The following is a 22725-nucleotide window of genomic DNA, read 5'->3' as shown; positions in this document are numbered from 1 at the left end:
TCTGCCGGGCCCTCTGCGGCCCCCGTGTTCCCCATCAATCTCCGGCTCCTATGGCAGCCGCCAGCAGCTGCATCTTAATCTGCCGGGGCCGGACGTGAGGACGGACAGGTCGCCAGGGCCGAGCTGTAAATAAGCCATTTCCAGCCATGTCGACATTCCAACACGTATCTCCTGCACACGTTGATAAGATTTTTTTTGTCTTTTTTTCTTGGGATCTACAAGAAGCCCCACCTTACCTTATTTGGTATGTTTTCAATTCCACCCCCTCATCACTATTAATGAAATCAGTGCGCGGTGACATCATTGTGCGGCAAGCCAGCGAAGATTAGCCTCCACGCTCACGATAGCGTGTAGCATCTGGCGAGCGATGCTCACCTAAACACATGGATTAGCGAAAGAAAGTCTTCCAACTCGCTGAAGCGTGTCAGTCTGTTAGTTTGCAAGATATTCGAAGCAATTTACATCATAGCGACTAACAAATAAAAATCTCCATCTTGGATGTCGGAAGGCCGCGTTGCTGTTGTTTTAAAAGTATCCAAGACCTTGACCAGTCAAAGGTCAGCATATTCTCCACACCTGCCAAGCTGCTTTCTCCTATAGCCTCAGGGTTTGTGTTCCGCTGGGATGCTGGTAACCATGGCAACCTTTGAGGAGGCGTGGGATGAGTGAGGGGTGGATGGGAAGGGAACGTTACAATGGCTACGCCGGTCACACTACAAGAAAAAGCGACATTGTACACAACGGGATTGACTGAGTCGGCTTCAGAATCTTTTATGATTCTCAAAAGTTTGGACGACAGCTCTTACACAATGTTTCGGGCCACCGTGGACAAAACGGGGGGGAACATGACAGGTAGCGACTGCCGAGCTAGACTTAAAATGTCAAAAAAAATCCACGCGGGATGTTTCACTTGAACCCGCCAAGCCAAGTCAGATGGTAAGGGTAAAAAAAAAAAAAAAAAATGTTGGATTTTCTCATTGTTATTTTGTGAAGTTGTTGCACAAAATAAATGGATAAATAAATGGATAAATAAATGGATAAATAAATAAATGGATAAATAAATAAATGGATAAATAAATACATTAATTAATTAATAAATATACAATTGAATGAATGGATAAATAAATAAATTTAATAAATTTAATACATTTAATTAATAAATCTCAGATTTTCAGATTTGAGAACCTTTTTTATATATGCTCTGTGCGTGAGCATGTGTGAACGCTTAAGTGTCTGTGGGGCCTTGTAGCCATGGCAACCTCCACCAGGTGTTCTGCAAGCCTGATAATTCAACGTGATAAAAAAAAAAAAAAAAAAAAATGCATAAGGTCAGTGGTATTCAAATGAGTCAAGTAATTCCCCCTTTAGCCACACTCCAGACTTTGCCATGTATCTCAATACCACGATTGAGTGGCAGACATATTTCCCAAGATACGAGATGTTTAAAATGCTGACATCATGTTTCAGTCATGTTATTCAAAATGGTGGCTCCAGCTACAGCCCACAAAGTGAATGGAGCGTCACTACTCCAATTTCAAAACACAAATAAAGAAGCAAAAATGGCTGAAAGTGCAAGCAGGTTGAAAGGATCCAAATTGTCAAGGGGCAGGCTGTCGATGGGCTTTCGTGAGCTTGAGGTTTGACAGCTGGATTTAAGGAGAGGGGAAAGGGCTATAGATTGAAGTCAGGTCGCTTCATGCTTAAGATGAAACTCCCATCCTCCTCCTACGCCATTTTTGGGGGCGTCTTTGACATGATTGGCTGAGCTGTTTGGGCCCTGATTTACAGCCTGGCTGCAGCCTTGAAAATCAGATTTTCTCTTGCAGCATCAGCAAGCGCAAATCTAATTGAATCACACTGACCAGGGCGATACATAGAAAATGTGATGAAGAGGTTAATAATTGATGGCCATTTTGATTTAGTCAAAGTCTTTGCCGATCTTTGTGTTTGCACCGGCAATTTAAGGAAGGCTATAGCTAACCGGGGATGTCGCGGCGAACGTAGCCGCTGGTCTTGATTAAGGGAAATCAATGTCTAATCAAGTCAGCCGCATACGAGATCAGATGCAAAGGCAGCTTTGGGACAAACATTTATCACGCGTGCCTCACTTTGAATGGAAAAGTAGAAAAGTTTACATCCTTGCCGATGCCGCATGCTGCCTTTCACGTTTTATTGCAAAGGACGGCGTTTAGGTCACAAGTGTTTGCACCGCTGGGATATTCAATCACTCGCTAGGTATGTTTCACATCTGCACGTACGGCTTGAAAAGCTGCCGCGTTGACCTCGCACATAGAGATGATGGTCATAAATTGGTGTGAAGTCTCATTTTCCCCGCAGGATTTTGACCAGCTGCCACAGCTTAGAACCCACTTTGCTGCGGCGGCCCCCACACGCCGAATGACAGAGATAATGAGAACATTTTATGGCCTGGCTTGATGACCAGGGAGAGGCGGCAAGTGTATTGCGAATGCAAGAGCTGTAAATAGTACATAATAAGCACCACATGCTTGAAATCTGTTGGCCTTCCATTAAAAAGAAAAGAAGATAGGAGCTAATTTCACCTTTTTCACCCACAGTCTGGCTTGGGTGGGTGAAACATGATGTGCAACGACAAAAGGCAGGCCAACTTGCTGACTAGGATGGAGAATGAAAGTGGAAGAATTCCAATGCCATCATGTGGACGGTAAGACGCATTGCCGCGAGCGAGCGAGCGCTCAAACGTGCATGATTAAACTGGATGAAAATGAGAACTTTGCAAAAACTCGAACAACGGGTTTCTGTTCTGTGTCAATATCATTAAATCGTTAAAATTCCAAAAAGTCTGCCTGTCGCTATTCTCCTATAATCAAGACTTTTAAGGAAATAACTTGAACTTTTATGTGCACAAACGTTGCTACCGCAAAGTAAATATTAACATCAAAATCAAATAAAAACAACAAATCTTTACCACAAAAGTAAAACTAAGTACAAACTTAAATAAAAAAATTTAAAAAATAAAATATGGAAATAAATATGGAAATAAAAAACGTAAATAAATATATGCATGAATACAATATCCCTGTATTTATATTTAAAATTATTTAATTATTTATTGTAGATTTGGTTTTATTTTCACTTGTATTTGTTATTTTGACCGTTTCTGTCGGGTGCTAAAGTACATAATTATTATTATAATTATATTATGCTTAAGCTCATTCTAGTAGTATGCGAAATAATCGCTGTCAACACAGCTCAGCTAAAAATGCTACTGTACAGTCCAAAACAATTCCATGCTATGTATTTATTTTCAAACTTGTGTGGCATTTACATTTTACTTTTGAGAGCGATACATTTTGAGTAAGTACCGTCTCGGAGCCGTTAGGTGGCGCTAACGCAACCACAACCTCGTACGCCAACCTCTTACAAGAAAAGAGGAAGAAACTTTCGGCCATAGTCGTGAGTTCTCGGCTCCTCGGCCTTTTTCGGCTCTTTCCGGACATCCGCCCGTTCCAGGCCGATTCTCGCTGTCGTCGTAGCCTTCGTCCTCCTCTCGGTGTTGTTGTTCTCGGTGACGCGACGGAGGTGTAGCCTGACGCGGTCTCTTACGTGTCGGTCTGAATAAAAGTGGAGCTCCGTAGACCCGGGAGTGACGAAGCGAGTCTGTGTTGGTAAGAGGATACGCATCCGATCTTTGCTAGACAGTGAGATGGCTGCCCGCAACGTTTATTTGCGGCTTGTATCTGCACAACGCCAACAAAGAAATCATGGCGGCGGCGTTGCAGAGGCTCACTAAAATGAGTCAGTCGTTGCAATGTTCGAAAAAAAAAAAAAAGTCAGATTTAGATGGAGACTAGGTTGCATTGAATAAAATTAAAGAAAAGGGAGAGAGAAAATGAATGACACCTTTGGACTAAGTCACAGAAGCAGTTTGTGTGATACATTTGAGTAAATAAATTGTTTGAAATAAACTTGAAGCATATAAACTGTGTGGTACACAGTTATAGAATTTTCCCTCGCAAACCTTCAATGCATGCAACTTTGCACTTTTAAATCACATTAACGCATGTTTAATTTATCAGCGAAAGCGCAATTTATACTGAGCATTGACGACCCACAGCGGGAATGGGAAGGAAACCAAACGGTCTTATTTAAAGCGGAATTAAAATTGAAACCGTATTAGCTTGTTAGCATGCTAGCTAAGCAATGTTGGCCGCGATGGCGAGCGGCAACATGCAGTATTTCTGTACACAACCAAGACCGACAACAATTTACATCGCTTAGACTCCGATTGCCATTCATCGTGATTGTAACTTTTTTGCAATGTTTTTTACTGCGTTTAAATGAAATACGTGCTCGCGTGTGTAGAAAGCCACACCCTCCTTTAGGGATGCAGGAGTTTTCAAACTGAGAGCGACTTTTTGATGACGAATTAATGCGAAGAACTACCAGTTTGATGCGCACTTATAAAATTTACTCAAATTATCTTGAATAATGTTATTTTTATTGGTTACTATTGAAAATTAAGGCAACCCCATAGTAATTAAATAAAATTTAATAGACAACGCTATACCGCTATAAATCGCTGCTAGTGTTTACATTTTCAACAGTTCATATTTACAAAATTCCTAGAAATTTACAATGTCCCGTTACTGGTACGCCATGTTTAGAACAGGCCTGCAGGCTATTCTCGGGGTCCCCCCTGCCTTAGAAGTTGTTGAGGTAAAGCTGATGAACACGATTTAATGGCCATGCCGACATTCATTCGACACGTTTCTGTCATTGTGCAGATTTTTAAATGACAATGGAAGCTTGTGCCGATACACAACCAAGTGGTGAAACGGGTGTGAAACAGGAGTCTGAGAGTGGCCTGGCCCAGGTAACCACATCGCACCAATAGTTGAGGATGTCTCATTTCACTGCAGAGTTTACATCCGGATGGGTTGTCCTGCTTGTAGGCTTCCATTGCATCAAGCCAGGCGACGTCCAGCAGTCCTACCGTAACCTTGGTGCAGCTGCCCAACGGCCAAACCGTCCAAGTGCACGGGGTGATCCAAGCGGCTCAGCCTTCGGTTATTCAGTCCCCTCAGGTCCAAGCAGTTCAGGTGTGCGTCGGTTAACTGATGTCACCAAAAAAAAAAAAAAAAAAAAGCTGATGTGTTTGTTGTCTCCCCTGCAAAGATTTCAACGGTTGCTGAAAGCGAAGACTCTCAGGAGTCTGTAGACAGCGTCACAGATTCTCAGAAGAGGAGAGAGATCCTGTCCAGACGACCTTCGTACAGGTTTGTTGTTTTGTAGTTCTTTTCCCAGAACATTGTTGCAATTTTTTTTTTGAATGTATCACGTTGTAGTGGTAAGGTTGAAAGATTAATTGACTTGTGTTTATCGGATCATTGCTTTTTTTTTTGCAATGTTCAGCCCGACTTGATAATCACGCCCGTCTGCTTTTTCTTCGTCAGGAAAATCCTAAACGACTTATCATCAGACGCTCCGGCCGTTCCGTGCATCGAGGAAGAAAAGTCAGAAGACGACTCGGGTCCGGCCATCACCACCGTCACCATGCCCACGCCCATCTACCAAACCAGCAGCGGCCAGTACAGTATGTTGCTTGCCCACTGCCAGCTTGTCACGTGGCCTTGAAAAAGAAATCTGACGTTTCTCACTTATCTCGCAGTCGCCATCACTCAAGGAGGGGCCATCCAGTTGGCCAATAACGGGACCGACGGCGTTCAGGGTCTGCAAGCTCTCACCATGGCCAATGCTACCACGGGCCAACCCGGAACCACCATCCTGCAATACGCCCAGACCAGTGATGGCCAGCAGATTCTGTTGCCTAGCAACCAGGTGGTTGTACAAGGTAAAGAAAAGATGGCGAGCAGAGTTTCTTTGGATTTGATCTTAGTTACTTACCATCGACCTCCTGTCCTTCAGCCGCCTCCGGAGACGTTCAGGCCTATCAGATCCGCACAGCGCCAACCAGCGCCCTCGCCCCCGGGGTTGTCATGGCGACCTCGCCCGCATTGGGCACGGGGACGGGAACAGAGGAAGTCACGCGTAAACGAGAGGTGCGCCTGATGAAAAACAGGTAGGTTGCTGATCATCCGCCACGATGACAGTCTCGCGATTAAAAGCAGATTTTGAGAATTTTCTTCGTCTTCTCGTCCAGGGAGGCCGCCCGCGAGTGTCGCAGGAAGAAGAAGGAGTACGTCAAGTGTTTGGAGAATCGCGTGGCCGTGCTGGAGAACCAGAACAAAACCCTCATCGAGGAACTCAAAGCCCTCAAAGACTTGTACTGCCACAAATCCGAGTAGGCCGCGGCGTCAAACGCCCGCCGACTGTACAGAGACTCAGTCAAGAGCCATGCGTACGGATGCCACGCTAACTTTTCTAATTGTTTCGCTTTGTAAAAAAAAAAAATTGGACAAAAAAAACTGCAAGACATGTATGTGGCCCAGTAGGCAAAGTTAACTGCCAAGTGCTAAGTTAGCGTTGCGTTCCCTCGACGTCGTAATGAGTGGATTTGTCCTCAAAGGAGCGCCCTGAAATCAAATTGGCCAAAGAAAGGGATGCTGAGGCTTGACGAGGAGGCGGAGCTACAAGATGTCATCGGCGCTAGTGATCCAACAGTTGCCCCCCCTCCCTACCAGGGCTCACTTGAAGACGGAACAAGTGATTTGACGCCGTCGCTGAATTTGCAGCCTGGGTTCCATCTTTGTTTCTGCTCTCCTCCTTGGCTCACTTTGCCTTGCTACGCAAACATTAACGCTTACCGATCAGGTAGATTTTTTTTTTTTTTTTCTTAATTGGCGTTTGGTCTCTAACATAACTGCAGGGTCATTATTTTTTGTTTGTTTTTTACCATTTTTTTTTAAGATAAACTAGAGCTCCACCAATGTGTTTGCAATAAACAAGGGCCTTTTTTTTAGACCTGGAGTGAGGAAGGAAGGAGAAAAGGGGAGAAAGATCAATTGACACAAAGCGTATATGTGATCCTCGTATTATGAACTGCTTTTTGTATTGTGGCTTTTAATCTAACCATTTCTGATGTCATTATTTTCTTAAAATAAAAACCAAAAATAATGAGCCCTGCTTACAACTTATGCAATAGATACTTGGTCACAGATGGCCTGTGATGTATTTGAACTTGTCAAGCTTAAAGGGAAATTGAAGAAGTTTCATTTAGTAAAATGAGGTTGTATACAGTATGCACTTTTCCTTGCTGAAACAATCCAAGATATACAAGTTGTGACAAAAATGATATTGCAAATCCAAACAATTTTTTCCCCAGCTTTGACTTCCCATTTACCTGCTAGTACATAGTTTGGATTTGAAATATAGATTTTTCACACCATGTATTTGACATTCAAACATGAAGCACCAGGACAACTTAAAGCGGTAATTGATCATGAAATGTTTTGTTTTTTTAAGGAAGGGGGTGTAATTTTAATATTCAGATCACACCATAAGGTGTGTTGCACATGGAAATTGACTGTTGTTGGTCAAACATTCTGCTAGTGCACCCAGCCCGAGAAGGCTATTTTCTTTTTAGCTATGATGTATAATGAGACTTTGTTATATTTCATGTGGCTTTTCATTTATTTTCTTAATGTCTGCACCAACTTGTATGATACATTATGTTAGAGCTGTTACATTTCGGCAGCTGTTAATAAAAGTGTTTCTGATAAGCTTGGATTTCAAAATAATACATTTATTTCAATTGAAAGAAATCATAAATCACTCCTGGGTAGATGCTTCTGAGCTTTGTATATATGAATGTCCTTGTCGTTGTCATAGTGAACCTCCTCGACGGTGAACTTCTCCTTCAGCATATTTAAAAACTTGCTATCTCGTTCATAGCGGATCCTGCAAGCCAGCAGCACCACGGTGGAATCCGCACATAAGTGCTCAAGTGTCTCTATCAGCGGCACGAATGTGTCCTCCAGGTAAACAATGTCAGCTCCCAAGACTAGATCGAAGCCCCCAGCTGGGAAGCGGGCCAACCCCTCGCCCCAAGAAAGTTCAGACACCGCCACAGATTCCCGGAGGTCAGGTGGCAGGTTGGATTTGACATTGGTAGAAAGGAAGTCCAGAGCACACTTTCTGTCAGTGACGGTCACTTTAGCACCTGGGAAGTCAACAAAGTCAATTTGTGCAAACTGTAATTGTTAATTGTTAGGTAATTTACCTAACAGGGCTGCAACGATGCCCACTAGTCCGGTGCCTGCCCCTAGCTCAATGGACACTTTTCCCTTGAGATCCACATGGCCCAGCTCCATGTACATACACAACACAACGGCCTGCAAAAAAAAATAAAAAAATGCATGAGCATAAATTTAAGCAACATGATGAATTCAAGCTCTGCTGTTAAGGTCACTGACCGCGTCCCACACAACTGCTGCTACTCCAAGTTTCCTCCAATCCTGGGCTATGTTGATCTCATGGCTGGCGAAATGAAAACGCGATGATGAATTTTGGAGTTTGGAAAGCGCTGGCACCACATTCTCTACATACGGAACCAGAGCCATGACTCTAGTAGAAACATTAAATGTTCAACTGTAATAATAAACAAATCATTTCCGCTCATTTTCCACTTCCGGTGAAGCTAAACAAGGTGTACTCTTGCAATGCTGCCCTCTATTGACGAATATTGTCACTACAATCACAATGCAGTACTGTACGTACAGTTTCCTTTTCACTATCAAGTTTGTAAAAGTATATGATCACTTTTATTTATAAACATCACGCCCATTGTCGACTCTCGTCAATTTGGAAATCGCTACTGTCTGACTTAAAAACATTTTTATCTCAAAATCTCATTCTAAATTACATTATAATATTTGCCATTTTTGATTATGTTAATCTCTTCTGAAACATATTTCTGTCATACAAAGTAAATATGTTTTTATTAATATTTTCACGCAAACCTGGAGGGATTTTCTTATTTTGAAAAGCAATTACCCGGATATGGCGTAACATACGCGCTTACGAACGATAGGTCTGCAAGTATGTGAAGAAATGCGAGCTAACGTGGGACAACGCTTGAAAAAAAATATTTTATTTCTTTATTCAATCTAAATTGAGAGTCGTTGTTTTTCGTTGTTCATTTATTTTTCAATGCATCTTCACTCCACCATGGCTTTTGATTGAGGCGGAGTTTTCCCGATCCAGTGAATTTATAGTGACGTCGTAGATTGGATTGGGATGCGGAAGCTAGCCGGACAGCTACCCATCGGTCAAGAGAAAGCCGTGACTTTGTGTTTTTAATCTCTGCTAAGTAAGATGACCAGACATATTTTATACTATTAAACTTTACCCACCCATACTCCAAGCCATCTAAAAATGCAACCGTGCTTCCATTGCGACGCACACGCCCCGGACATGTCAGCTGTTCAAGACATGTCTGGTTTGTTTGCATATTTGTTAAACACAGTACTACACCCTTCTTCTCTGGCGCCAAGACACCGAAACCTTGCACGCCGACTTTACATCCTTACACCCAGTCTAACTTAAAAAGATACTAATTGTAGATCCCGCTTGAGTTAAGAAACCGACTACACAAGGTGCACCCTGCAGCTCCAAGTTATTGTAAAGTGCATGGGAAGATAAGCTATGGGTGGGTCGGTGTCCTGCTGCATCTCTCCAAGAGAGAGTCCGAAGAACCACAGGATAGAGCTGGAGCTGGAGGAATGTCCTTTCACTGCAGAGGATGTGAGTGAAGATACTGGAACCTACCTGCAACACATCAGTGACAGAGAGCTTCCTGACGGTGAGAAAAATGCACCATCCTCGGAACTATACAGAATTTATTTGGATAAACTTGACTCACTTTCAGAACTGGCCCATGAGGCAAACCCGTCGGACCACCCGAAAGGCACCACCCTGTTCCTGAACAAGTCTCAGACGGATGGTGAGCCTTTCTCTGTCACTATTATTATTCACCTGGAAGTCACCTTAATGTTCTGGTTTTCATTTTTTAATTTAGTGCGAGAGAAAAGGAAAAGCAACTACATGAACAATGTGAGTTTGGAAAAGATCTACTCACAAGTGATCACGAGGTTCCTCACGCTTAACACTAAACCTTCAGGTGTCTCCTGGCCTTGTGATGAGGAAGTACAGCTCCTGCTCCACAATCTTCCTCGATGACAGCACAGTCAGCCAGCCAAACCTCAAGAACACCATCAAATGGTACACATGGCAAATACAAGAGATGTTCGTAGCTCTCAGATTTCGAAAGTTGAGCAGCAGAGCAAATTATTCAACCCTGCTGCCTCGTCACTAACTGTAGACGTGGCTCCAAAAAATCCAAACCAGAAAAAAAATATATAGAATTTAAATACTTTAAAACATCTCCTTCCATCTGTGACGCACATCTCAAACTGATCTTCTTCTCTTTTTGTTCCAGTGTGGCGTTGGCTATTTACTATCACATCAAAAACAGGTCAGAGTGCTTTTCTTATTTACCTAATAAAGTGTCATTTATCTTTTCATTGATATAATTAGTGAGTCAGCAAGACAGCAAATGTTGGTTTTAGCTAATAAGGTAGACTCTAATTAGCACACTGGAAAATTCACTAACTAGTTACTGCTGTTTTTTTTGTGGCTGTGAGAAAAATAAAAAATCACTTTAATTGTTCGTTCTCTCCCACTGCAGGGATTCCAGCCGCACACTGGACATATTTGATGAGCAGAAACACCCGCTGTCGGTGAGAAGATTGGATTTTTTCTGGTTTTGGCTTCTAACTGACTTTCTCTGTCTCCCTAGCGGCAAAAAGTTGCAGACGACTATTTTGCAGTGAACCCCGAGCACAAGCTCATCTACCGCTTCATCCGCACGCTCTTCAGCTCTGCCCAGCTGACCGCCGAATGCGCCATTGTGACACTGGTGAGTTCATGAAATGAAATTCCAAAGGTTAAATAGACATTTTCATCCAAATGTATTTGTAATCAAATACCGTATTGGCCCGAATATAAGACGACCCTGATTATAAGACCACCCCCTCTTTTTCAAGACTCAACTTTGAAAAAAGACTTTATGAACACCAAATTAAATTTTTATACAGAAAATAATTATAGTACATCTGAAACAAATGATTATAACAATATATTCGAGAGAAAAAGCATGTTATTTTGCCTCATTCAAATCATCATCTATCACATCTTAATATCTGAACATTTAAATATGTAAACTAAAGTGCAATCACATTTGTAAATCAATGGCTTCTGTTTTTTCCATTTTCTCTTATCTCTTCTCTTATTTTCTTCTCTTTTCTTTCTTACCGCTATTTTTTATTCTTCTTCTTCGTGCTACCGCTATTTTTATTCTTCGCTTCGGCCTGGGAAGTTAAGTTCAGCATTCGCTTTAAAGATATCTGGCGCCATCTAGCGTTTTAAATGGGTAAAATGTCTAGATCAGGAATGTAAGACCACCCCCACTTTTTCAGTCTTATTTCAATGCAAAAAACACTGTCTTATACTCGGGCCAATACGGTAAATAGTTTTGCTTGTGTGTTTTCTTCCATGCACAAGATACAGTTTTGATCAGCCATTAACAGCATTTAAAAAAAAATAAAAAACAGGAAATGATATTTACAATATTGCCATCCATTGCTGATGTTGCTCATATTCATTTTTATGTTCATATTAAACAGAACATGACTACGTACAGTACCTTGTGGAACACCAGTTCATACATTTTTATTACTTGAGCAAAGACAGATAAGGATGATATCTTCTGATTCTCTCACAGGTGTACTTGGAGCGGCTGCTAACTTACGCAGAACTGGACATCTGTCCGTGCAACTGGAAGCGGATTGTTTTAGGTGCCATCTTGCTGGCCTCGAAGGTCTGGGACGACCAGGCGGTTTGGAATGTGGACTACTGCCAGATCCTCAAAGACATCGCTGTGGAGGACATGTGAGTGTTGTGAGCAAAAATTAAAAATTAGAGTCCATAATCTGGACTCATTTTTTTTTTCAGGAATGAGATGGAGCGTCACTTCCTTGAGTTGCTCCAGTTCAACATCAACGTTCCGGCCAGTGTCTACGCTAAATACTACTTCGACTTGCGCTCGCTCGCCGATGACAACAACTTCGGCTTCCTCTTGGAGCCGCTCAGCAACAAGCGGGCTCAAAAGTTAGAGGTCAGTCACTTTGTCCAGGTCTCTCTATTCCGCCATGTGTTCCTCACAAGCTTGCGACGTTGTCTTCAGGCCATCTCAAGGCTATGTGAGGACCGCTACAAGAACCTGAGCAAAACCTGTTTGCGGAAGTCCGTCAGTGCAGACAACTTGGGTGCTGTGAAGAACACAAAGGCGATATTGTCTTAATTTGGACCATCCGAGACATGTAAAGTGGAACTCTTAAGTTTGAAATGAAAATACTTTGCAGACGGACATTTCAAAGTGTCTCCACAAACTTTTGGATGCGACCCTGTGGTGTCGTTCCTCGCACGGAGACCAAATTAGATTTTGCTTTGCTTACTATGTAGGCTGTTTCTGCTGAAATGTAAGAGACTTTATTCAACTAAAATAAAATCAAGTACTCTAGTCGTTGTTATTTGGTGTGGCTAAATGATACAATTAGACACGGGTGTGTCTAAAATTGTTCACTGGAAAGTCCCCAGAAATAAAATTTCTACCTGAGTCGTTTCATCCAGCAAAGCTTCCTTTTATGTGTCACCTGTTTCAAAATTGCACGACATGTTTACCTCCACAGGGGGGCAGTGTTGCACTGCTGACATTTCAACTCGGCAAATGAAAAAAGGGAGTCTTGCCAACAAGTTTATTTCACAAAAAGTTTTAAAAATATATCTATATAAGCATCATGTATTAATTTGGGGGAAATATCCTCTATTTTTTGGAATGTGTCATTTTTGGTGGTCATTTTTAATGTGCTGTTTTCTGGAATAATCTAAAGTGCAACTCGATTTATTATTAAAACTTCTCGAAGCACTTCCGGTTCTGACGGCGCTTGATGACCAGAAACAAAACACTTGCAGGAACATTCAGAATCTACAATGCTTTTTTGTTCTGAACAAGATGTCTTCAAGAGCTACCAAAGAATCCTATGATACGTATAAATAATAGAAATTAACTTTTGCTTGGAAAAAGAAAAGTTTAGCAGATCAGGTACGAACCAAATGTTCTATATAAATTGTCTTTGACGCAAAATAACAAACATGGCCGTCCGTTCATTTCATTCCCAAACTAAATGCAATGTAAAATCTTAATTTTGTACGTGTGTTGTGTTTTTCTTGTAGGCCTCACAGTTCTAGTGTGGCTCCATTAATCTCTCAGCATCATGAGATTTGACCGAACTCATCAAGCTAGCTCCCCGGGGGAGTCTCACCATTTACCCTCTGCTCAGGTCAATCTTTACAGAGAAGGTGAGAGAATTGTCATTCATCAAAACCATGCAGATTACCTCACAAATAGTTCGCCGGTTCAGATTTAGAATGTGTAGATTCTTTAGATTTTTACGTCATGAAGTCAAAACTGCGAATTTGAAACTATTTTTAAAAAAGCAATTTGAAACTACATCACATCGGATTATTTTACAAAATTTATGTGCTGTATTTTAAAATAAACCTGCTCAGTACCCATTTTTCACGTATCAAATAATCTCGGGGTTCATTGCGCTAACTTTTGAGTTCCATCAGCAAACGTCCTAAGAACTGCAGTGTTCTGATCCACCAGATGGCGCTGTTCTCGCGTTAGTGTGTGCCGCATCCCAGCAGCTTGTTGCTGAGTGACAGTCGCCCACACCACACTTGCATCAGGAAGCAGTCAAATCTGTTTTGGGTCAATCCATTTGCACTTTAAGGCTTCTAAATTCCATAATACTTTTTAAAGATGAGCTTAATGTGTGGAATGTTTGATTGAGTTGTCATGGAGTAGGCTAATTTAGGCTAGCCTGCTAATTAGCGACCGTTACATTTATACGTAATGGTTAGCTTACTTTCGACATTTTGTTTTGTATACTGTTGCAGTCCATACAAAAGTATGACGCATCCGCCTCGGTGTCATCCGCAGGAGTAAAGCGACGATCTTAACGGCGCGTGTCGGATCCACGCTTTCACATTATAGCATCCATCTTGGCTTTGCCGCCCCGCCGCTCTTCCTGCTGAGCTGGCACAAAAATGGCTGCTGACTGCCGCTGGTTCTGTTTGTCTCCTAATGAGCTCAGGATCCAAATTTTGCCACGCAGCTCTGGCAACGCTGCAAAGTATTTCACAGAACCAGATGTTGGGCATACACCAACAACATGCTTAGCGAAAGAGCGCCTGTATGCCCTTTGACCTTAGCAGGGAGGTTGCTTTGGCAATAAAACAGCAGGCATGCGAGTTGGCTTGGCACTCATCATCACAACACCAATTTACATATCTGCGTGTGACTGTTTACAGTAGAGAGCTAAATTGGGTCATGAAATGCTTACCTTTTCCTCTGGTGGCAATTAAAAGCAAAACAATGCGGTGAACCCGATGATGATGATGTCGTTAATGTTGCTATGTGCGCTGCGATTAGCGCTAGCAACACAGCGATGATGAGTCCAACTAAAATGTCTTTCTCTGCATTAAGACCGCGGTTCTTTTGTTTGTCTCGGAAGGGACACAAAATGTCCGTACGGCATCTCATGTTGACCTTCACATCAAACCCTGCACAATAAGTGCCGTCAGCCGAGAGAGTGTAATAAAGCTAATGGAGCACGAGGAGGTTGAGAGAATGGGGGGAGGACACCGCACGGTCGTCCACACGTGTCTCTGCTTTTATCGAACTCGAATCTGTCTCCACTCTGGAAGCGTATCTGCTTCAAAGTAGTAGCAAGCTTATTTGTCGAGAAACGTTGAGGTTGTGCTAGCTTAGCAAGGCTAGCTTAGCATGCCGCAAATTAGATCAACGTGAAACTGTCTGGTTTCACCACAATCAAAGCTTCAAATCACCTTATCGCACACCCCGAGACAATTTCGCCCTCGGTTAAATCGCCAAGAATGGACTTTTTTTTTTTTTTTTGGACTGCCTGCCTGCTCTTCGGCACCCGCGGTGACAGTTAACGGGATTAGGCATGGCTTACATAAGCGTCTCCCATGGCAACGGCGCAATGGCAGCAAAGAAAAGCCAGGGAGACCATGTGTACCTGCAAAGTAAAGTTGTTACTTCTGATGATGTCACCATCACAAACGTTGCCGACACTAGTGGGCGCTATACCGGGGCTGGGGGAGGCTATAGCCCCGTCAAAAATCCATCTAGCCCCTCTTGCCTTTTATTTGATGTTCTCAACTATATTGATGAATTATTTTCTCAGTTCCCCTAGTTATCGGTCTAGCCCCCCCTTTAATCTAAAAATAATCCTAGCGCCGCCCCTGGCTCAGCCGTACTGTAAATTATTCTTCACAAAATGTGTATTTCTCGTTCCCCGCCACAGTTATGCTTATCGACGCCTCAAGTTGTGTCCCGTTGGATACGCACGGCCTTTGGAATGCTTCATTTCCCATCATTCCCTCAAGGGCAGAGACATGCATGCTTTCTGCCTCCAATTTTTTTATTAGCAATATAATAGTCGTTGAATTGGTTTAAGTGAAACATTACAGTTGACATTTCGTCCCGCAACGAACAGTAAACACGACCTTCCATCACCTGAGCATTTTTGATTTCTTCGGCTAATTTCCAAAACATGACATACAGTCAAGAATTCAGTATTCTATGATTTGATGCTTACCGTCAGCTGCGCCCTTCCCTTCTCTTCTCCCTTCCTGATCGTAGATTGGCCCGGTCCCAGAAACCGGTCCTGACTGAGCTTTCGGACCTACGAGACCGACAGACTCATTGTCACTTTTGCCTCGTAGCGCAGCATCAACTTGGCATCCAAGTTCAAAGCTGTGATTGGTGATAAATGCGTATAATTAGAAGGGGTGGGTTCCTTCCGTGGATTCCTTGGCCCATTTAGGGAATGAGGGCTCTGCAGATTTCTGAGTACACCAGACAGAATGAGGTGATTAATTCACAAATAGAGATATAACTCTATCCGAGCCTCTGTTGTTTCTCTCCCTCGATTGTTTGCGACTGCCTGATCCGCTTTAACCTTGAAACGTTTTCCCCCCGGCGCTGGTGTGTTTGTCGACCACGAGGGGGTCTTTAACCTACATAGGTAGCAACATTAGCGGAGCTAAAAGCGTGCCACAAACTCTACTGGAGGACAGCCAAGTCAGCAGCGGGATGCAAGCTAGCAGTCTCGTTCGGACGCAGCGCGGGGAGAAAGGACCTTTGGGCTCGGGTTCTTTCTAGACTCAAACATATTTCCCCTGCCTTGAAGGACTTCCCAAAATATGGTTTGACATTGAAATTGACCTTGACAGTCATTGCTTCACATAGCATTTATTTACTGCTAAGTAGCCATCGCTGCGCCACGGCGAAAGGTGGCACGAGGAAGATTTAAAGGCGCCCGAGTTAAGTTGAGGGTCGATTTTAATTTGGCCGAGCGCCGCGGCTGATAATGACGATAACTGTTGAGGCGCATCACGTTGCTGTTGTCGGTTGAGGCTTATCAGAGGGCATGCGCATCGCTGATTAGCTCGCAGCTTTCGGCGGATGCGCCGAGATCAGCCATCTTTGTCTGGCTCGTTGAAGCGAGACGCCGCAGCGAAGGTGACAAAAGGACATATAAGGGATTATGATCACGGGGGCTTTTGGGAGCATGGCAATCTGGTCACGATATAAATTTATCATTTGGGTGAAAAATATGGTCATCTCAATGATTTTCCACTGCACAGTTTGTTATACCGTATTTTCCGGACTATAAGTCGCTCCGGAGTATAAGTCGCACCAGCCATAAAATGCCCCAAAAAGTGAAAAAAAACATATATAAGTCGCTCCGGAGTATAAGTCGCATTTTGGGGGCAATTTATTCGACAAAATCCCACACCAAAAACAGTCATGAACGAGCAACAACAGGCTAAACGATAGCAACAACAGGCTAAACGATAGGTATGCTAACGTGACAAACACAAACAAAGAGCTGAGAACGGGCCTGACGTAACATATAGAGTGATTAAGGACAACTATTACATGAAGGACAACAAACAATGAATAAATAAGAGTGTTGAATAAATGATAAATAAACAAATAATAATAAATAATAATAATAAATATAAGAGGACCAAAAATGGAGCAAGTGTACATACAGCAGACAGTGGAATTGGATATTGTGCTTTAAAGTGTTAATTGGTTTATTTGATGTTTTCTCTATTTTTTATGTTTTGAATATGTTCAAGATAAAGATATAAAAGCATGTGAAGTGATCAACTATACTAAAAATAACATGGGAAGTGGTCAACTATACTTATAAGTGATGTCTTAATGATCAAGTAAAAATTTGTGAAAAAAAACATATATAAGTCGCTCCTGAGTATAAGTCGCCCCCCCACCCAAACTATGAAAAAAACCGCGACTTATAGTCCGGAAATTACGGTAAATATATTTTGTGTGCTTTAATCTTCTGCGTTTACTCCTGTGAGTTTATTTCTGCTTCGGCAATGTCAAAGTCTGCGTGCGCCTCTCCTGGAGACGTTTCTGTTAGCCGGGTAATGAGACGAATGTGTTCACCCCCACAACGGCGCAAACCTCCCTTCTCCACTATGAAGTCTTGTATTCCACAAGGTTTTTTTTTTTTCTTAGTGTCACATTTAGATTCCATTAACAAATGGGAGAAAAAAAAAAGGGAGGGGGAGGGGGTTACGTGTGGTATATCCCATAATGTTCCACGCTCCCTTGGGTGTCCACTAAACGATAGGATGTCACCGAAGTGGGCGAGTCGGGGAGGCCCGGCTGGATAAGTGAGTTTACCTTGGCAGCCGGCCCTGGATGTGTCACTACTCATGGTCCTCCGCTTTAAGTGCGTCTCCGTCCCTTCACATAATTTGGCCCCGCTAAAGACAACGGCGTCACCTGGAGCTTCAGAGACCAGCCACGGGCCACCCCGGGCGGGCAGGTCCTTCATGCTGACCTTAAATAAAACGCTCGTGGATCACTCGCTTCTAATGATCCCGTTTGATCGAGTTAGCGCATCAAAGCACATTGATCGGGGTCACCTCTGCTGCTTTCACTTGGGTCAGACGTGACGCTTTTGACATAAAAAGGGTGTCATCGTTGCTGCTGCGGAATTTCTCGCCGCCGAGGCGGGGGGAGAAGCAGAGAGAGAAAGAGAAGGGCATCAACAGAAGACAAAAGGTTGGGGATGAAATTTAAAAAGGAGGCAACGAGAGGATGAGCGGGCGGGAGAGAAGTGGAAGACGGATGAGTCAGCACATTAGGGAATGATGAGGTGTGTGATGGGACCTAATCTGGTGTCTGCTCCATACAGTACACACTGTGTGCCTGCATGCCCTGAATGTGAATGGCGGGCTGGTGCAGGAACAGTGCCGTGAGGGCGGGGAGAAAATGCTCTGCCTGTCACTCACAGCTGTGAGATACTTTTTTTTTTATTTATTTTTTTATTTATTTTATTTATTTTTTTATTTATGTATTTTTTTTTTTCTAAATAAATTTCCTGAATTTTTATTTATTTTTTAATTTAACACTGTATTAAGAAAAGTCCAAGACAAACTTAATTCAGTCTTTATTTGAATCATAATCAAGATAAATCTGTACAATTTTGTTTTGGCAGCCCTCACCTTTATATTTTTATTTTTTTTTCGCAGGCTTCCCACGCTCATGGCCGGGCAGCGTGACAGGCCGGTCAATCGAAGTCAGCAGTGATTATGCAAGTTGCTTATGCTTAATGAGGATGATCAGCGCATTGCCAAGTGAGAATACCTTGATGATTTTTTTTTTTTTTTATCGCTGTAAATGTCCAGCAGAAGCCTCAAACACAGACATTTTTTTTTTAATCCAGTTCTGAATGTGAAGATCTTCTTATCTTGGTAAGATGAAGAACGAGTTTATCCATTTTAATGAATTTAATGGAGGTTCTTAAGACTCATAAGTGTGTTGAAAATCGGAATATACATGACTGTCTTTCCCAAAAGCATCTTTTTTATTGCCACATATTGTTTCCATATGGGCCACCATTTTGCCCCAGCCTCCTACGCATTTGGCTACTCCCCGCAGGCTGGACGTGGTCCTCCATGCACTTGCGCTCACCGCTTTGATGTGTTGTGATTGCGTCGGTGTGGTGGCGGCGGCGGCGGCGCCGGCGGTGGTGCACTGGGCTCGGGCTGGGAAAAAGGGGGGGAGAGCAAAGAAGAGAAGCGCGTTCTGCAGTGAAAATCTGCTCGCTCCTACTGAAGCGTAGAGAGACTGCAGCACCAGTGAACGAGCCTGTGCACCACCTGCAGTCCTCGGCGCACACGTGTGTGTGTGTGTGTGTGACTTAAAGTGTCCGAGAGAGCGAACGATTCAATATCTCTCTCTTTCGTTCCATTCAGTTCCGCTCACACACCGAAATCATCTCGGCCGTCTTTTTTTTTCTGTGCACAATTGCGCATACTGGTGCACGTGTACGTTTTCATCGGCGCTCTCCAAGCACTCTCTCCCTTCCTGCATCTTTGTTTTGTCATTCCTCTCCCTTCCTGATGTCTCCCATCCACCCATCTTGACTCCCCCCCCCCCTTCTCACTCTTTCCTTGTCACTATTCGCCTTTGTGCACGTCATCTTGCCATGTCGGCTTACACACACACACACGTGTGTTTACTCCCATCTTCTCTTCTGCTTCCCCCCTTTCTACCAATCCTTCAGTTCCCAATACATACACACTTTTTTTTTTTTGCTCCCATCCGCCCCCTCCCCTTACTGGCTGAGTAAGTGCTGCAGCATCACTGCGTGTGTGTGTGTTTGAGAAAAGAGAGAGAGCAGCAGTAGCAGCGGCGTGTGTGTAAGTGTGAGAGCGCAAAGCACCGGGAATCCTGAGCCTAGAGGGGAGCCGTGCGTGCCATGAGAGGGGGGCTCTTCAGCCTGTGGATGTATGTGCCAGGACAGCCTTTTTTTTTTTCTGTTATATATTTTTTTTGCCTGAGGCGAGTGCTGTGTGTGTGTGTCGGGGGGGTATGTATGTGTGCAACAGTGCCGTTGATTAGCGGCGGACTATTGGCATGATGCAGCCGCCGATGCTCATGACACTTAAACTGATCTAGACCAGCTCGGAAGACAGTTGGATGGCTAAACCATAGAGGTCTAATTTGGGGGGTGGGTGGGGGGGGGATTTCTAGCTTTGCACCCTCTTAGTCACATCATCACAAATTGGAATTTGCAGACAGGTGGTTCCAATTTGCCAAAATGGGAAAGCGCAGAAGATAGTATCGGGTCTTTTTTTTTCGTTGTCCGTTTTGACGTTGTTCTTTTTCGGCTCTGGTGCGGGGGGGCGTTGCAGGATCCTACCCGGGGGCCGAGCAGGAAATAAGGGGCTCGCGGACAAGAGGAAAGAAACGCAGGCATGGCCCGCCTCAACTGGTGCCTAGCTGCCGTCATCAGCTGGGGCAAGTTCCTCTTCGCCTGCTTCTTCCCACTGCGGGGGTCCAAGCGAGACAAGGTAAGACTCCTCCGAGGTTGAAACGGGGATTTGAGGGGACTCCAATTTTGAGGGAGTCGGAAGAGAGAACATTGGGAATGACCCAAGCAAGCATTGCATGCGTAGCAAACCATGTGGATGGTGTGAACGCTTTTGGGACCTGGGTGCTTCTTCTAAGTGCTGATTCAAGGTCAGTGTTACATCTGAACATGGTCTCCAGGCAGCTGCTCCATATATAGCCGGACTCACATTTGGGGTTAACCACTCGGGCTCTGTACTCAGCGCCATCATCTGGACAAGGGGATGTTCTGGATGAACAGGGTCACCTTTCCATCTGCGTTGACAAGGGGAGGGGGGGGGGGGGGACTTTTAGTCCTTTGCCATGTTTTGCCACACAAGTTCTGGCCGTTTTTAGGAAATTACGTCTTGGTTAACCATCTCGCGGGGAAAGCGTCCGTAAAATGGCCGGGAGCTAAAGAAAACTGAAGAATGTCTCCTCTTGTGAGAAGACACCATCTTCAGTCCTTTGACATCATCTTGAAGCTTTCCAACTTCAATGATGTGCAAGAAAATGGAATTTGGAGGGATCCTGTGCTGCAGCCGCCCATCACCCCCCCCCACCACCTCCTACTAGCACCAAAATCCAACCTTCCCCAATCTCCCCCCCCCACCCCCCCTCACCCGCCACACTCAATTGCCGCAGCTCCTTATCTCTACTCCCGCGCTCAATCCCCGCGCGCCTGTGTGTGTGTGTGTGTGTGTGTGTGTTTGTGTGTGTCAACGTTTTGCATGAACACTTCACTGGCTCGCTGAGCGGCTCCTGCGTTGGTTCAAATTGGCATGGAGGTGTTTGATTTCATCAAACCTAAACGCTCCCGTGCATTTTGGGAGTGCAATAATAAAAAATAATAAAAAAACGGGTGCAATGATGTAACACGCTTAGCCCCCTCCCTCTAGTCTGCTTTGATGGCTGCAGTGCCAGAGCTCATCATGTGACTGACTGGGAGGTGAAAGTGGAGAGGTAAAAGGCTTGGCGTCTTCCCCTCCGAGGGCTGCTGTGAGCTGTTCAGTTTCCATGGCAACCAAGCTCACACGGTCCCAGGCCTGGGTTATGGCAGGAGATGGCGTAACACGAGGGGGGGGGGGGGGGTGATGATGTGCAGAGGTTTTTCCGTTGCTATGGCGACGCCATGGCAGCGCATACATGTGGATCCTTTTCTTTCTATTCATTTTCCCCCTCATCTGCTCGTGTTGGTTTCTCCAGACCTTCCGCCTCTCTTCTCTCTCTCATGTTTTTTTTTTTCTGTCACCTTTGAATCATTTCCACCTGCCTTAATTCTGCTTTCGGTTTCATCCTCTGATCTCATTTCATTCTATTAAAGTCCTTCCGAGGCCATCCGTGTATCCCCCCCCCCCCCCTCCATAATACGTCCTCGCCTGTATTCCTAACTTGGTGCCCAGCGCAATGACTAATGTCCCCTTGCGGTATTCTGGGCCGGCCCTCCTTATGATAGATGCGTTGTTATTCTTCCATTAAAGCTTTCATGGAATGGATTCCTCAGCCAGCGATAAGGAAGGGCAACTTTGCTCCTCTTGTTTTATTGTTTCAAATGTTTGCACATGGGATCTTGGGCGTGCCTAATATTTGGCATGCGACTTGTGGTCTGACCTCACCATACAACTGTTTGACTCTCGCATAGTAGTGAGCCACTGGAGCTCAATGCTAAAATCAAATTAGAGGAAAACTGCTGCATTTCAATGTATTAAAATGAAGTTGACCAATCTGTGGTGATCATCTTAACGTTTATTGGGGTCTACTAGAGGTGGCGAGCTTGCCTGAATAGAATCTTTAACTGCTGAAAAATACAGTGGAATCTCTTGAGTCCCAAATCATCTGTCTGTCCATCCATCCATCCATCCATCCATCCATCCATCCATCCATCCATCCATCCATCCATCCATCCATCCATCCATCCATCCATCCATCCATCCATCCATCCATCCATCCATCCATCCATCCATCCATCCATCCATCCTTTCATCTGTCCTCCATCCATCCATCCATCCATCCATCCATCCATCCATTCATCTGTCCTCCATCCATCCATCCATTGATCTGTCATCCATCCATCCGTCCATCCATTCATCTGTCCTCCATCCATCATCCATCCATTCATCTGTCGTCCATCCATCCGGCTTCCATCCATCCAGTCATCCGTCCTCCATCCATCCATCCATCCATCCATCCATCCA

General features: G+C 44.0%; 4 protein-coding genes across 7 annotated transcripts in view; 3 read left to right on the top strand and 1 right to left on the bottom strand.

The window, feature by feature from the left end:
- Nucleotides 1-3480: 3480 nt before the first annotated feature.
- On the top strand, nucleotides 3481-7661 carry LOC125989280 (cyclic AMP-responsive element-binding protein 1). Its single transcript, XM_049755468.2, has 8 exons — nucleotides 3481-3647; nucleotides 4767-4855; nucleotides 4935-5081; nucleotides 5158-5258; nucleotides 5436-5575; nucleotides 5651-5833; nucleotides 5908-6061; nucleotides 6143-7661. Exons 2-8 carry the CDS (start codon nucleotides 4775-4777, stop codon nucleotides 6285-6287), a joined length of 951 nt encoding a protein of 316 aa, XP_049611425.1. The 5' UTR covers nucleotides 3481-3647; nucleotides 4767-4774; the 3' UTR covers nucleotides 6288-7661.
- Nucleotides 7662-7663: 2 nt separating this feature from the next.
- Nucleotides 7664-8856, bottom strand: mettl21a (methyltransferase 21A, HSPA lysine). Its single transcript, XM_049755472.2, has 3 exons — nucleotides 8355-8856; nucleotides 8162-8273; nucleotides 7664-8101 (listed from the first exon to the last, which is right to left on the bottom strand). Exons 1-3 carry the CDS (start codon nucleotides 8499-8501, stop codon nucleotides 7704-7706), a joined length of 657 nt encoding a protein of 218 aa, XP_049611429.1. The 5' UTR covers nucleotides 8502-8856; the 3' UTR covers nucleotides 7664-7703.
- Nucleotides 8857-8935: 79 nt separating this feature from the next.
- On the top strand, nucleotides 8936-12616 carry LOC125989279 (cyclin-Y-like protein 1). Of its 2 annotated transcripts, XM_049755466.2 has the most exons (10): nucleotides 8937-9742; nucleotides 9809-9883; nucleotides 9959-9993; nucleotides 10061-10161; nucleotides 10379-10414; nucleotides 10628-10679; nucleotides 10739-10858; nucleotides 11723-11889; nucleotides 11953-12115; nucleotides 12185-12616. In XM_049755466.2, the coding sequence occupies exons 1-10, from the start codon at nucleotides 9586-9588 to the stop codon at nucleotides 12299-12301; spliced, it is 1023 nt and encodes a 340-aa protein (XP_049611423.1). In that variant the 5' UTR covers nucleotides 8937-9585; the 3' UTR covers nucleotides 12302-12616. The 2 variants fall into 2 exon arrangements, with proteins under 2 accessions (XP_068506074.1, XP_049611423.1); XM_068649973.1 differs by having other exon boundaries at nucleotides 8936-9883.
- Nucleotides 12617-12939: 323 nt separating this feature from the next.
- tns1a (tensin 1a) overlaps nucleotides 12940-22725 on the top strand; it is a 44037-nt gene continuing 34251 nt past the window's right edge. For 2 of the 3 annotated variants that reach the window (XM_049755455.1, XM_049755452.1), the window contains exons 1-4: nucleotides 12940-13102; nucleotides 13234-13359; nucleotides 18667-18771; nucleotides 20335-20493. In XM_049755455.1, coding sequence (XP_049611412.1) covers nucleotides 20398-20493 — 96 coding nt within the window. In that variant the 5' untranslated portion in view covers nucleotides 12940-13102; nucleotides 13234-13359; nucleotides 18667-18771; nucleotides 20335-20397. Of the gene's footprint in view, nucleotides 13103-13233; nucleotides 13360-18666; nucleotides 18772-19811; nucleotides 19928-20334; nucleotides 20494-22725 lie in introns of those variants that run through there. The other variant, XM_049755453.2, reaches the window with a different exon arrangement.

This window comes from Syngnathus scovelli, chromosome 2 (genome assembly GCF_024217435.2).
Source record: "Syngnathus scovelli strain Florida chromosome 2, RoL_Ssco_1.2, whole genome shotgun sequence".
NCBI classification, from domain to species: Eukaryota; Metazoa; Chordata; class Actinopteri; order Syngnathiformes; family Syngnathidae; genus Syngnathus; species Syngnathus scovelli.
This window is presented reverse-complemented; position numbering and strand designations above follow the sequence as displayed.

Bases quoted from the DNA above. Each gene is read 5' to 3' on its own strand.
- LOC125989280 (XM_049755468.2), top strand. From the start codon at position 4,775: ATGACAATGGAAGCTTGTGCCGATACACAACCAAGTGGTGAAACGGGT. The intron at 4,856-4,934 runs GTAACCACATCG...TCCTGCTTGTAG, and splicing joins CTGAGAGTGGCCTGGCCCAG to GCTTCCATTGCATCAAGCCA. The intron at 5,259-5,435 runs GTTTGTTGTTTT...TTTCTTCGTCAG, and splicing joins TCCAGACGACCTTCGTACAG to GAAAATCCTAAACGACTTAT.
- mettl21a (XM_049755472.2), bottom strand. From the start codon at position 8,501: ATGGCTCTGGTTCCGTATGTAGAGAATGTGGTGCCAGCGCTTTCCAAA. The intron at 8,274-8,354 runs GTCAGTGACCTT...TTTTTTTTGCAG, and splicing joins CAGCAGTTGTGTGGGACGCG to GCCGTTGTGTTGTGTATGTA. The intron at 8,102-8,161 runs GTAAATTACCTA...TTGACTTCCCAG, and splicing joins CATCGTTGCAGCCCTGTTAG to GTGCTAAAGTGACCGTCACT.
- LOC125989279 (XM_068649973.1), top strand. From the start codon at position 9,586: ATGGGTGGGTCGGTGTCCTGCTGCATCTCTCCAAGAGAGAGTCCGAAG. The intron at 10,415-10,627 runs GTCAGAGTGCTT...CTCCCACTGCAG, and splicing joins TACTATCACATCAAAAACAG to GGATTCCAGCCGCACACTGG. The intron at 10,859-11,722 runs GTGAGTTCATGA...ATTCTCTCACAG, and splicing joins AATGCGCCATTGTGACACTG to GTGTACTTGGAGCGGCTGCT.